We start from the raw sequence: 13,406 nt of genomic DNA, 5'->3' as shown, positions 1-13,406 counted from the left end.
TAATACGAGTTTATAACCACCAAAGTGTAAACACGTGGAAATGTTAATGAGGTTTCATGACAAAGAATCCTACCATTAGCTCAAGTAAACAAACGCATGCACTTTCCATTTCCTTTTAACCGTTGTTTCACATTTGCAACTGAACTAGGTCACCGCGGTTTGACAGTCCGTACAGCGCACAGGAACAGGTTGTTTATTGTGAAAAGTCATTTACATTTTTAAAAAAAAAAACAATGAAGGGTCCTTTTCCCTCAGAGCACAATGTATTTATTTTCCTGAGATAAAAGCTTCTTCCTAGAAAGTCGTGTGATTATGGTCCATTTATAGCCAGCGGCAGGCGCTTCATGTACAGAGTCAGTTGGAATGATAAGCATCTCGCCAAAGGAATGAATGTGTCGACTGAGAGAAGCACAGCTGTAGGAGACGAGTCAATCGAACTTAAGAGTGGCTCCCTCCATGGCTCTTCTCGCGAAGTATCAAACTACGACGACTTCAAAGACCGGGTCTGTAGCGATACGATCTGTAGCGATACGATCTGTAGCGATACGATCTGTCGCGATACGATCTGTAGCGATACGATCTGTCGCGATACGATCTGTCGCGATACGATCTGTCGCGATACGATCTCTAGCGATACGATCTGTAGCGATACGATCTGTCGCGATACGATCTGTCGCGATACGATCTGTAGCGATACGATCTGTAGCGATACGATCTGTCGCGATACGATCTGTCGCGATACGATCTGTCGCGATACGATCTGTCGCGATACGATCTGTAGCGATACGATCTGGAGCGATACGATCTGTAGCGATACGATCTGTAGCGATACGATCTGTAGCGATACGATCTGTAGCGATGGTGGTGCGATCTGTGGCGATACGATCTGTCGCGATCTGGCGCCTGATGAGAAGCACTATTTATAACTGTGTGCTGCAGATCTCACCCAGCCGTCTCGTCGGTTAGAGACTGGTTCTCAAAGTGAACTAGAGCCCTAAATCGGGTCATGCATTGGTAAATGTACTTGTAAGACATGAACAAACACCCACCGAATGACGAGTCATCCTTCTGCCATGGACTCAATAGAGTAGCTCATTCTGCTTTCGTCAGGTGGTCAACTTTTGAGCCTTCAGCTGAGGAGTCGGTTTCATATTGCTGTGTATGGTCGCTGTCAGCGGGATGCAACAAAATATGGGATAAACAAAACCACTGCGGTAATAATAAGAGTCTTTGCTCCAGAGGGTGTGGAGACGATGTGAAGAACCGTTGTACTCTGAAGCTGATCAGACCGAGCTGGTAAAGTCTATTTCTGGACAGGTTCGTGCTGTGAGAAATAATACCCGAGGCTATTTCTCTTCTTTCAACTCGACTGGGGAGTCCGCTCTCTGCCTCTTTACTGAGGCCGTCTCCTCCTTAACGCTCCCATCGTCCGTCAGTGCCGTCGTGTCTCTTTTTCTCTCCTTCTTGATCGGGTCTCTTTTCACCTTCTTCTTTGCTGGAGCTGCACGAGGTGGTTTGACATCGGCGGTGGACTCCGACGTGACGCTCTCGCAGACAGTCGGACCGTCCCACTTTGGGATGCCCACTCCCAGCAGCTCCATTAGCTGTTTCATGACGTCGTCCACGTAACTATGGATACGTAGGTGCGCATGCTTGTCCTACAAAACAGAACATTTACGACTGTGAATATAAACACAATGTTGTCTTTGATTTGTTGACAGTATTTCTGGTGCCATCTTATGTTTGCACACATGTGTCATATGGTGCATTAATGAGACCGACGTGTTTCGTGGCCTGCAGGTTGACGATGGCCAGCTTCCCTCCTTTCCGCTTGGTGAGAAGTGGAAGGTCTCCACTGGGCTTGATCTGCAGGGAGGTGCCCAGTGTCAGTGCCAGGTCGGCTCGTCTGGGAGACAGGAGAAAAAAATGTCCTTAAATTAAGGGATAAGTCAAGTTTCCAATGCTGGTAGACATTGTTGGGCGTGAGAAAAACATTAAAGTAGCGATTCCCAATTCATTGAAATAGCAATCTGGCCTATATTGCTATCTCCTAATACATATTGGGGTGCTGCAGAGATACCCTGGCTTCGGCATCTTATTTTACAGCCATAGACATAATAGTTTTTAAAAATGTTTTTCAATGAAAATTAGAATAAAGATGTAATAATTAACAGTCCCTATAATACAGCAAATCAAAGTCAGTCAAAATAACCACAAAATGGACAGAAATAAAAAGAAACCCTCCCATTACCAGTGCTTGTGCTCATACATTTGGGGATCTGGAGCCCACCAGCCCACAAAATGTGACATAAGGCAACCCAGTGAGTTTTTTGTTGGCTTCCTGGATCAAAAAACATGAGATTCAACAAGCGATTGAGATGTGGCTCCCCTTCCTGTCACATGCAGACTCACTAGAATATACCGCCCCCCAATCTCAGTGTTTCCAAATGCGGCTAGAGAACCATCTTTGCAGAGGCGCACCATTTTCTTCAGAGGAAATTGGATATATTTGATGAGAGGGGGCTTATAGAGACTGAAGAGTCTGCTTGTGTATTCAGATAAGTATGAGAAACATAATGCTTTTTTTCTTCAAGGATCCTTTAAAGACCTTGAGAACGGCCATACGTGTGGTGAAATTATTTAAAAGATTGTTGGGTAATTATTCTTTTTGTTTGTCTTTTTGTAGACAAGCAGTGCTTAGCGCTGTGACTCAAATGTAATGGTGATACATGAGAGGCACAAGCTGCTTTCGGCTGTTTCAGTGGCGTAGTGAATGAACGAGCGCAAACACAGCAGCTCCCAAGATTAGTCTCCTATTCAGTAATGAGACAAAGTCAAATAGAAAGTACCAGGATGTAGCTCCAGTTAGTACACAACACTTTGGTGAGAGCTCCAAATCTCGCTGATGTGGTTTAAATGGTCCATTATGGGTCGCTCGGTACATCAAGCTCAAGCACAACAATTCAATTCATCTTGCCGTTCTGTAGACGCAGAAAAGATTACGGGACAATGGACGGAGAGAAATGGGAACATTGAAACAGACTATGAGGCATTTTCAGATCAGGACACAGAAGAGCCGCAGATACGTTTCACATCTTTCAGTTCACAGGACACGTTTGAACTCTGACTGAGGGTGAGTGGTTAGCAGGTCCGTCTTTCAATCAGCGGGTTGTCGAGGTCGATGTGTCCTTGAGCAAGACACTCGACCCTGAAAGGCTCCCTTACCTGTGTCCACGGTGTATGAAGGCAACATAATTGGAAGTCGCTTTGGATAAAAGCTAAATGACATGTAATGTAATCATATAAAACAGGAATGTCAAAGGAAAGCAGGGTAGATACAGTGCATGTACTGTGTTTAACTGAGTTATCAAGACAAATACTGAATCAAACAAAAGCAATAGTATAATAGTTGTATAACAAGTAATAAGGAAACAATGGAGCACACCTGCTGGAATCCTCTGCTTTGCTCAGGTCTCTTTCAGGAAGAGCTTCCTCCCAGTCCAGTATAGTGCTGATCAGCTTTCCCCTGTTTTGGTGAAAGAATACTCAGATGTACCAATACATGGATCATATTTCAGTATTGGATATTTCAAAAAGGCAGTGAAAGCATGAGTTACCTGCAAGCTCTAAGTCCCCTGGATCGCACCACATCGCAGTGACGTCCTGTCGGCTTCAGTCCCATCACACCGATCACCTTTTCTCTGACATACTGCCTAGAACACCAAAAACTCCCACAGGTTACGTCTCCGTCTGACCAGATCAGCTTCAGTGAAGTTACAAGCAATTATACACATGAGTTCATATACTTAACCACGACAGTATATACTCGGTGGCCCCTCGATTAGAGCGACAACTTTTGACTGCAGACAAGTTGTCTTCAAGATGTGGACTCAGTTTCAGGCTGATAATGTGTGTGTGTCTTTTTGTTTGTGTGTGCACAACAAACCTGCCACACTTCTCACACTCCTCCACAAACATGTTTCCATGGAGCTCTGATAAGAGATCCCTAGAAGAAAGAAGAAGAAAAAAATATCAGATTCACTTGAATAATCCATAAAGAATATCTCTTCAACAGAACTGCTCTGCAGTCCCTCTTTACATTTATATTCTGAGGCTTCATATTTATTTCTGCATTCCACTCAGCATCTTCGCTAATTTTTCACAACCAGTTCCCTTGACCAGCTGGTCCGCTGCCTCGAGGATTTCTTCAGAGAACTTACATTTCGCTTGCTGGCCAAATAAAAAAATTAAAAAAACCTGACTGGTGGAGGGTAGCGGACGAGAAGTTGGGTTTACGTGCCGAGTAAAGAATGAGATTCCTGGTCTTGTGTTTGGATACGCCCGATCGTCATCTGAACTTACGAGAGCTGTTTTTAAAGAGCTCTAGAAGCTTCATGTTTAACCACAAACTGGCTGAAACAATATGGCTCTCCCACCACTTGCTCTATATTGTTGTTCTTCTAGACTAGAAGTGAGTAAAGATGAAAACTAACTATAATGTGGTTCTCTCCTCCACATTAAGGAGTTCACTGCCTTTTCTGAATACGTTAACCTTTCCTCTAAATATAAACCTCCCGTCCATATCTCACTTATTCATTCACTCTTCTCTCCACTCACTCTGCTTCAACTCCAAATGTATTCTGCACAGCGATGCATATGGAGAACCTCTGCCTCATATATCTGGATCATTTTGTGACGACGAGGACATTTACTGCAGTCATACAGTATTTCATAGGATGATACATCTTTAAAATGGTGCACCAATGAGTTTTATACTAAAATTAGTCAACTGACTACATTTAATGGGAAAGAGGTGACACACACACACACACACACACACACACACACACACACACACACACAGAGTGATGTATCCCCTAAACACAATCCTGCTATCTTCCAGCCCATTGTTTGGGGTTTTATGGTCCACAATTTCAATGTTTTGGCTCACTGCTCTCATCCCCCTCGCTTCCAGCAGCAGCATGCAGCTGTTTTTAAGCTCTTATAATCCGACTGACCAACAGCAAACGGCACACAGTTGACACAGCTAGTGAAAGTAGTGGAGCATTTAGAAAGGTCGACACAAACATGTCTCCAGAACTTTGTTGAATCCAAAAGTCTACATGTATTGAGAAAGTACAGACGTAATCATTTCTACAGTTCACAACATGTTCCTAACCATTAAATATTCTGCTTCAATACATATTTGTACTTATTCAGCCCTTCACATTTTAACTGCAGTGAAAAAACTATTCTCCCGCTTCCCCTCGCTGACACAAAAGGAGGCTCTCCTGACGGGTCATAGATCAGCTGCACATTCAGAACACAACAAATAGAAAGAAAGGATGTTTGTGCAATTTAAATTGACCCTTTACTTAATTAAAATTGTGCTTGGAGGTATTTAGTTTCACCAGACATTATGAAAAGGGTTTGTGTGTGTCTGCTCGTCTCTTTCTGTATCAAGGCCGAGAAAATCAAATCATCACCACTTATCAGAATCTTATTAATTTATTATTTAGAATATAGCCCTTTTTCCTTTAATAGATAATATGTCTGTTTCCTTGTCAGAATCGCTCACAGACATTTTTTTATGATACATGTGTGTGTGTGTGTGTGTGTGTGTATTTTAAACAAATATTGATCGGTGTCCAATCAATCAGAGCAATTTACACCTATAACCTGTGAGATATTGCATTGCTCCATGCCCACTGAAATCAATGCTTTGAGTTAGCTACGTGTGTGTACGTCATGCTGCAGGACAGGAGGCGGGGTTACCTGGGGAAGCCGGATCGGACATGCAGGCCGTCCACATTCTGGCTGACGAGATACTTGAGGTAGCCGGCCCTCTGCAGTCCCAGGAGGGCCATGTGAGTGAAGCTGGGTCGGGCATCTTCAAATGTGGTGTCAAAGTGAGGTGACTCCCCCTTTTCTTCTAACGTCCACACACCTTTTGGACCCCTGAAATAGAATGTAGTGATGAAGAGATGACCGATAGTTATAATCAGGATTGGACAGGTTGTCCTGGACTGGAGGAATGTTGTGTCTACAACTGGTGCGTGGGTATGGATATGTATTCATGGTGTCAAAAATCTAACAAGAGGAGTTTTGCAATATTTGTGTACCAAATTGACATTGTGCTGTCAAATGCTGCACAGTTGAGCCATCTAGAAATACAAGAGACCAACACACAACAATGGACAAAGACTCTCCAACTACAAAGACAGTAAGAGATAACATGTGTAAAGTCGCTTGTGATTCACGTTTCTTTGATTAGTCAGTTTTGGGTGTCGATATGAGGGATGAACGCAGCGGACCGGTCGGTATTGGTGCCGTTTAAAACCCTCACATTTACTTAGCTTTATGCATCAGATGAGGGAACGCACAGTGAATCCTCACCACAGATCATCTCTCAACACTAATATGACTCACTGACCCCCTCAGCCAGGACCACCAGCTTTAGTGAACTGACCGAAAGGTGGAACAATCGAATAACAATGAGCCCCAGGTCCCCAGCAGAAATCAACAAATGTAGGAATTCTCACTTGTAAAATCTAACATTCACACCAGAATTAATTCAATAAAAGGTATCTATCTTTTGTGCCAAAGCTCAGCTATTACAGCAAAATACGTGATGCACAATCCATTTTCAGCCGCTTATCCGGCGTCGGGTCGCAGTGACAGCAGACCCAGCGGACCCAGCAGGCTGACCCAGGCTTCCCTCTCACCCGCAACATTATCCAGCTCATTCTGGGTTCCCGGGCATGCTGGGAGATACAATCACTCCCCCTGTCGATCTCCCGCTCCATTTTACCCTCACTCGTGAACAAGATACCGAGATACTTGAACTCCTTTGTTGGGGTAGGCACTCAGCGCCCACCTGGAGGGAGCAATTCACCGGTGTTTGCACAATATTTTAGGGAATTCTGGCACTACGATGGAAGAGCACAGACTGAGCCAGGAGTTATAAGAATGTTTGTGGCATTGTTTTACAAAGAGCTGGATCTGACAGATAATGAGCAAGTACTGCCCTCATCTGCTCATACATTGGTACTACAAGAGAAAGCAGGAGGCGAAATGAAGAGGTCCACATTATTTCTATGAGAAATCCAGAAGAAAATAGTTTAAGCAAAATGATGATTTATGGCCTGGATTCACTGATTATGCAGCTTATTTGAAAGCAGTATTTGTATTAGATGATGTGGCATAAAGTTGGTAGTTGCATTCTTCAGACTATCAATGTTATGTCATCTATTTTATATTTTTTATAGAATCCATTTCAATCCAAAAGCACATTGGTGCTGAGGCGATGTCGAGAGTCACTTCTATTCAAAAAAGGAAAATAAAGGAATCTCCGCTATGGTATGTCCATTAATTATTATAACAGTTTCAAGGACCAAGTTCCAGAATGACTGTAAACCTGGAGACATGACCTGGCAGAGACACTTTTGGAAATTGACAATTTCATCAGATTGCATTGTTTATTCACAACCAGCAAATTATTTTATAATCGCAGAACTCCTTTATATTATTTATTTGTTACCTTAACACGTTTACCTTATACTTAATAATTGTTGCACTGGTTTTCACAGAAAAATCTATGGAAGCTAAATGCACATATGCGCGAGCATTGTAATATAAATGAACTAGAATAGCATGAAATACGCTTCAGAGAGAAAAGAAGTGTGCGTTTGTGAAAAAGGGTAGCAGAAAAAGGGCAGTCGTGACTTTGTTTGTGCTTCACCTAAAGTCGGGGATGCCTACTGAGGTGCTGATTCCTGCTCCAGAGTGGACCACCAAGTATTGAGATTCTTTTATCAACTGAGCGAGGCTCTCCACCTTCGCCTTTCGCTCCTCAGGACTGTCAAACATCTGCCCAAAGCAAAGCAAAGCAGGTTAGAACAGCCGGCGGCTTCTGGCACACTCAAATATCACTTTACTCCTTAAACACCACCAACAATGACACGGGTCGGAAAGGGACGCTTTCATACAGGGTTGAGAGATTTGGTCCAATGTCAGAGTGAAGTGGATCCAATACTTTGTAATCTCCAGTGGGACTCAGGCTACTGCAACTTGAGAAGTGTAATTACTAAAGAAACCGCGCGTTGGATTTGACTTCTTTCAAGTTGGATAACTTTGAATGTTCTTTACCTCACACATGTTTTAATATTGGACCTGAGCAGATCAGATGACATAATTGTAAAGTATATAACAAAGAGAATTTAACATTATTTTTAGGGTGGAAATCAACACAATATATTAACTTTCATCCGTGTACAGTTGTGATGTATAGGCCACATTTTCAAACATTTTATTTGCATCTTTATACATATTCAACATTTCAGAGTAAAATATTAAACGTATTCTCCCTTTCCTCCTCAAATGTATCGGATTGCAGAGTTTCTGTTTTAGCCCTAGTTTGGGCCTATCTTTAAAAATAGTGTTATATGTAAAAAATTAAATCACAACACCAAACTGGGGACAGTGGCTATTTGCAGACAATATTTAACATTTACAATAAGGGTAAAAAGATACGACTCAATGCACGTGCAGCTACCTCCTGACGTCAGGACATTGATTGCACGTGATATCGCGTTAATAGTGTAAAACTAATGTCACGTTAAACTGTGAATGGACCCATTCCTAACAGAGACCAATGACTGAGTACACGGTACATCCTGTTGTTGGATAACGTTTACGTAAATGCTAAGTGTTCCCAGGTGAGCGATGGAAAGCAGACGCTTTACTTATCGTGGAGTGTATCGTGCTTTTCAAATGTATTTTTAAAAAGACTTCTTAAAGACTGAACATGAACATGGCTAACCTGCTAGCAGTGGAAATAAGCGACATGAGCTCACAGTCGACGCGCTTTACCTCGGGGAGTCCGCACACTCCTTTGTCCGCGTACGGGGAGAGACCAGCGGCATAGTTCACAGACATGGCTGCTGTTGGTATCGTGTGTTTATTATTGTTGTGTAGGAAGTTGTTCGTGTATCATAAAGCTGAATAATATCCCAGGCGGTTCTTTAGTCGTTCGGCTGACGTCATCTCTAAGCGCCGGCGTGAGCTGCGTTCACAACATTGGGAAAATGTACGAGATCTCACCGTCAACCCCGGTTAGTTCTCCATCCGTCTACTTTTCAAACACCTGTCACCTTAGAATCTCGGTCTTAATTTTCATTTTTAAGGTTTAAGGCGTAGACCTTCACAATACATAAAACATTTAATATGTATGACTTGTTTTTAATGGTTTTTTTACTTCCTTTAATAGTATGTATGACTTACTTTTAATGGTTTTTATTACTTCCTTTAATAGTATGTATAACTTACTTTTAATGGTTTTTATTAATTACTTTTAATAGTATGTATGACTTATTTTTAATGTTTTTTTATTACCTACTTTTAATAGTATGTATAACTTACATTTAATGGTTTTTATGACTTATTTTTAATGGGTTTTAAAAAGAAAAGAAGGGAGGGAGGAAGGAGGAAGCTTTCCTTCCTTCCTCTCTCCCTCCCTCCCTTCCTTTATTTCTAGGAAGTCTCTTTAGGTTCCTGTTACGTCTGCATCATGGGATCAAGTGTTGGTACCACTTGCTCCTCGGAGGCCTGTTGGAGATCTGGTTCTGGAGCTTCTTCAAGCTGGGACTGAAGAAGCTCTCGCTGGTCCGCCGCTCCTTTCCTGGTCCTGCAGATTCTGCTGGAGTCTCTCTATGGAGAGAGGAGGACACTTGGTTGAAGATGGATCACTCTAGAGTTCTGGAGAGAAAGAGAAGAGAGAAAGGTCTGTAGTCGTTGACTTCAGACGGGTTGAGGGTGGTTCCCTTCAGGAGACGGTTCACTCTCGCCTCCTTCAGAGGGTTAGGGAAACACAGTGGAGAAGGAGCTGTTGATAAGATGGGTGAGAAAGGTTAGAAGGTCAGAAGCAACAGCCCGGAGAATGTGAGATGGGATGGGGTCAGGTGGTCGGGGGGCCGGAAGGTTACTAAGGTAAGAACCTGATCAGGAGACGGGGAGCTGAAAGAGGAAAGAGAGGGGGATGAAGAAGTTAATGGAAGTGTAGTGAGAGAATATGGATTAGTGAAGGAGGAGCGTATGTCGTCCATCTTGTTTGTAAAGGAGACGACAAAGTGGCTCGGTAGAAGTGTGGAAGGAGGGGGACAGGGGAGGTCAAGGAGGTTGGAAAAGATAGAGACGAGTTTAATGGGGTTGAGAAAGAAGATTGAATTTAGTTTTTTGTAGAATGAGCTTTTGGCGTCAGAGATAGAGGCAGCGAAGAAGGAGAGAAGAGATCGATCGGCTAGCAGGTCGTGTGCATGGTTACGTTTCCTTTTCGACGCTCGCGAGGCGTCTCTCTCGGCGGTAATGAGGAAGACAGCGGCAGAGACGACGGAGAATCAGCTGCAGGTGAAGAAGCCGAGTTGGGAAAGCCGATCAGCGTTATGAAAAAGTAGCGCTGGAAACGGTGGTCATTCTGACGGAGTCGATGAAAGTCACCGAGCTGCGTGAGCCTACAGGCGATGAGATGAACCCAAACACGAGGGCGTTAGATGTTCAGACGTTTGTGTGGTGTCCTTGGGGGGGCGGGGGGGTCTTTTAGTTAACGAGTTCCTGTTGGATTGCAGCAGCATTCAAATAGTTAATAAAAGGCTTCCAGGTCTCTTCAAAGGATTCACTGGAATCTGTGAGTCCAAATCTGATCTTTTAAAGTTTTATATGATTTCTGATCTCTTTTAACTGTTATGTGTCGGCAGGAGAGCGTGTTTCCGCTTCAAAAGTACGAGGTGTCTAGCTAACGGTGCCGTGAAGGCCAGGAGGCGTCGCCCTGCCAATGGCAGCTTGTGTGCGTGTAAGCGAGTCACGTGAAACCGCGAAAAGCCAAAAAAGCTCAAGCGGGTAAACTCACGTAAGTAAACGCAGCATAAGGCGCTGAGAGGATTCAGAGTTGATGTGAGATGGGACCGTTGAGAATTTAGTACTGTTGTCAAAAAAAAGACTTTAAGGTGTTTTAAAGTCATACGCGGGTAAAGCCATGGAGATAAGCCGCTAAAACTCTCAAGAGTAAACGCATCTTAAAGCCCCACTATGTAACTTTTGGACCTTAAAATAACAGCTTGAAAAAATTGTGCCGCTACAATGACTTTTAATATGACGATTTGCGTCTCCGCTATTGCCATCGGGGGTCTGTGGGGAAATAACTCCGCTATGTAAGATTCTGGAGCCGCCCGGTACATCCGGCGGATGTACTCGACCTGCTTTCTGGCAGTGATTACGCAATGTCATAAAGTGCCACTCCACGCTCGCAGCTCCAGTATAAGGGTAGCTTTTTGGTGTTGTCAACAATATTGTATTCGATCACACGTACTCCACATTTGCAGTCCCTCAAAACAAAAGGAAATTCGCGCACGCGCGCCCCCCCCCCCCCAAAAAAAAAGCCGGCAAACAGCTGATCGACCAGGCAGAGACGTGGCGAGGCGCCGCGTTCAATCCCCGCGCTCCTTCACCCTAGTCCGGTCGGTGCTGGGCCAGTTCAGTGTTCCTGCGCAGTCTTCTATTAGTGATCCCGCCCGTTGGTATGAATCCAAAATAGAAACAGTCGCCGGATTGCTGCCGTTCTGAGTCCGCTCAACAAGTCCGTCGTCAGTCAGCGCGCTCCAAACAAAAAAAACCTCGCGTCACCTCCCCCTCGTCACCTTTTATAACCCGTGACACGTACAAATAATAATAATAATATTATAATACAGGACAACACATGATCCCAACTCAATACAAGTGTATGCGAGGCTGCATCTATCGTCACTGGGTATTTACGACACTGAAATCGATACCTAAAAACCTGAAGGGGGCGCCAAAAGTGAAAAACTACATAGTGGGGCTTTAACCCTTCTGTTGCCTGCGGGTCAATTTGACCCGATTCAATGTTTAACCCTCCTGTTACCTTTATATTTACTAACATATTTTACCCTTGAGGTCAATATGACCCCAGCTATTAAAATCTCCAGAAAATTATTAGAATTAATATTGTTTTCCAAGTTTAAGTGTGAGGTACTTTATGTTTGTTTGTTGACTCCCGAAAGAACACCGACATTAAACATTGAATCGGGTCAAATTGACCCGAAGGCGACAGGAGGGTTAAATATTGAATCGGGTCAAAATGACCCGAAGACAACACAAGGGTTAAGGCGCTGAGAGGATTCAAACTTTTATTTTGTTTCATTTGTTTTATTTTATTGTATTGATCAAAAGAAAATTGGCACTGGTAATGGTACTCCTGGTTTACTGGGAAGGGGTTCGATACCCTGAAGTGTCAGAAATCGGCTCACTGTTGAGAATGAGAAACAGAGATCTGCCTTGAACACCAACGACCAGGGGACTCTCAACAGTAAACCGAGAAGATCTATTTATTTAATTTATTATTTGTTTTATTTATTTAATTAATTTAATTTATCATATTGACGGCTAATGCCGTGTCCCTCCCCCACAGGTCAAAGGTCACAGGTCACTCTTCGGACGTGCGCTTGACGTAAGTCGGAGAGTCTCTTTGGATGAGCCTCGTCTTTTTAAGAATGGGTAATCTCGCCGCGTAGGTTTTTTTGGGGACACCGGTACAGAACAATGGCAAGGTGCCTTTTTTGTTGTCACCACACCATGCATCCACTTTTTTTTAAGAAGCCTCAAAGCTTTTAGAATTACAAATACAACTACGGTCATTTTATTGTTCTGACCACAAATCTAAATAATGATAATAAACAGTTTAAGAAAAAAGATCCTCCGCTCTGACTAAGCCCTATAATGATAGTAATAACAAATATACATTGTCATTATATATAATATGGTTGAAGTCATTCATGAACCAAATTCCTTTTTTTTGGGCCTGAACCGTCCTCAAGGACTTTTCGTTGAGTCTGTTCTGCCTCTACCAGGTTGTCACGATACTAACATTATAACTTCGATACCATACCTGCCATAAATATCATGATACCCGATATACCATAAAAACAATATACCATAAATACAAGACTGGTATATTTATCTATAATAATAATAAATGAAACATCTGTATGGTTCACTTTTTACCAACTTTTTGAACACTTAACATATGGCAGTAATATTAGTATTAGCCTACAGCAAGATATGAATGAAACCACATGGTGCCATCATAGCATTGATTATACACTATGAATATGAGGCCTTTAGTCCGTATCTAACCAGATGATACAGAGTTCATCAGAATGAGCAGCTGTAGAGTTACATAACTTTACAGACTGTCTGCATTGGAGACAAATTACTTAAAACATTTCACTTCTGGCATCTTTTTAAAACATGTTTAAAGCCGAAGACGGTCTCAAAAACTCCACGCCACTCGCTGTGAGAGCTGCGCAGCGCAATGCGTGCAGACAGCATTTAAC

The 13,406-nt window shown here is 43.0% G+C and overlaps 1 protein-coding gene across 5 annotated transcripts; it reads right to left on the bottom strand.

The window, feature by feature from the left end:
- Positions 1-905: 905 nt before the first annotated feature.
- sirt6 (sirtuin 6) lies at positions 906-11,397 on the bottom strand. Of its 5 annotated transcripts, none has more exons than XM_056420551.1 (9): positions 10,322-11,397; positions 9,589-9,708; positions 7,742-7,869; positions 5,776-5,958; positions 3,947-4,006; positions 3,618-3,713; positions 3,446-3,526; positions 1,783-1,906; positions 906-1,658 (listed from the first exon to the last, which is right to left on the bottom strand). In XM_056420551.1, exons 3-9 carry the CDS (start codon positions 7,867-7,869, stop codon positions 1,347-1,349), a joined length of 984 nt encoding a protein of 327 aa, XP_056276526.1. In that variant the 5' UTR covers positions 9,589-9,708; positions 10,322-11,397; the 3' UTR covers positions 906-1,346. The 5 variants fall into 5 exon arrangements, with proteins under 5 accessions (XP_056276526.1, XP_056276528.1, XP_056276525.1 ...); XM_056420553.1 differs by having other exon boundaries at positions 10,904-11,397; XM_056420550.1 differs by having other exon boundaries at positions 9,589-11,397.
- Between the last annotated feature and the right edge of the window lie 2,009 nt (positions 11,398-13,406).

This window comes from Pseudoliparis swirei, chromosome 8 (assembly GCF_029220125.1).
Source record: "Pseudoliparis swirei isolate HS2019 ecotype Mariana Trench chromosome 8, NWPU_hadal_v1, whole genome shotgun sequence".
NCBI lineage: Eukaryota > Metazoa > Chordata > Actinopteri > Perciformes > Liparidae > Pseudoliparis > Pseudoliparis swirei.
Note: the sequence above shows the minus strand (reverse complement) of the source record. Positions and strands in the feature narration are given on the sequence as shown.

Excerpts from the sequence above, each read along its gene's own strand:
- sirt6 (XM_056420549.1), bottom strand. The coding sequence starts at position 8,937 with ATGTCTGTGAACTATGCCGCTGGTCTCTCCCCGTACGCGGACAAAGGA. Across the intron at positions 1,907-3,445 it reads AAAGCAGAGGATTCCAGCAG|ACGAGCCGACCTGGCACTGA; the intron begins GTGTGCTCCATT and ends CCTGTCTCCCAG. Across the intron at positions 1,659-1,782 it reads ACCTGCAGGCCACGAAACAC|GACAAGCATGCGCACCTACG; the intron begins GTCGGTCTCATT and ends TCTGTTTTGTAG.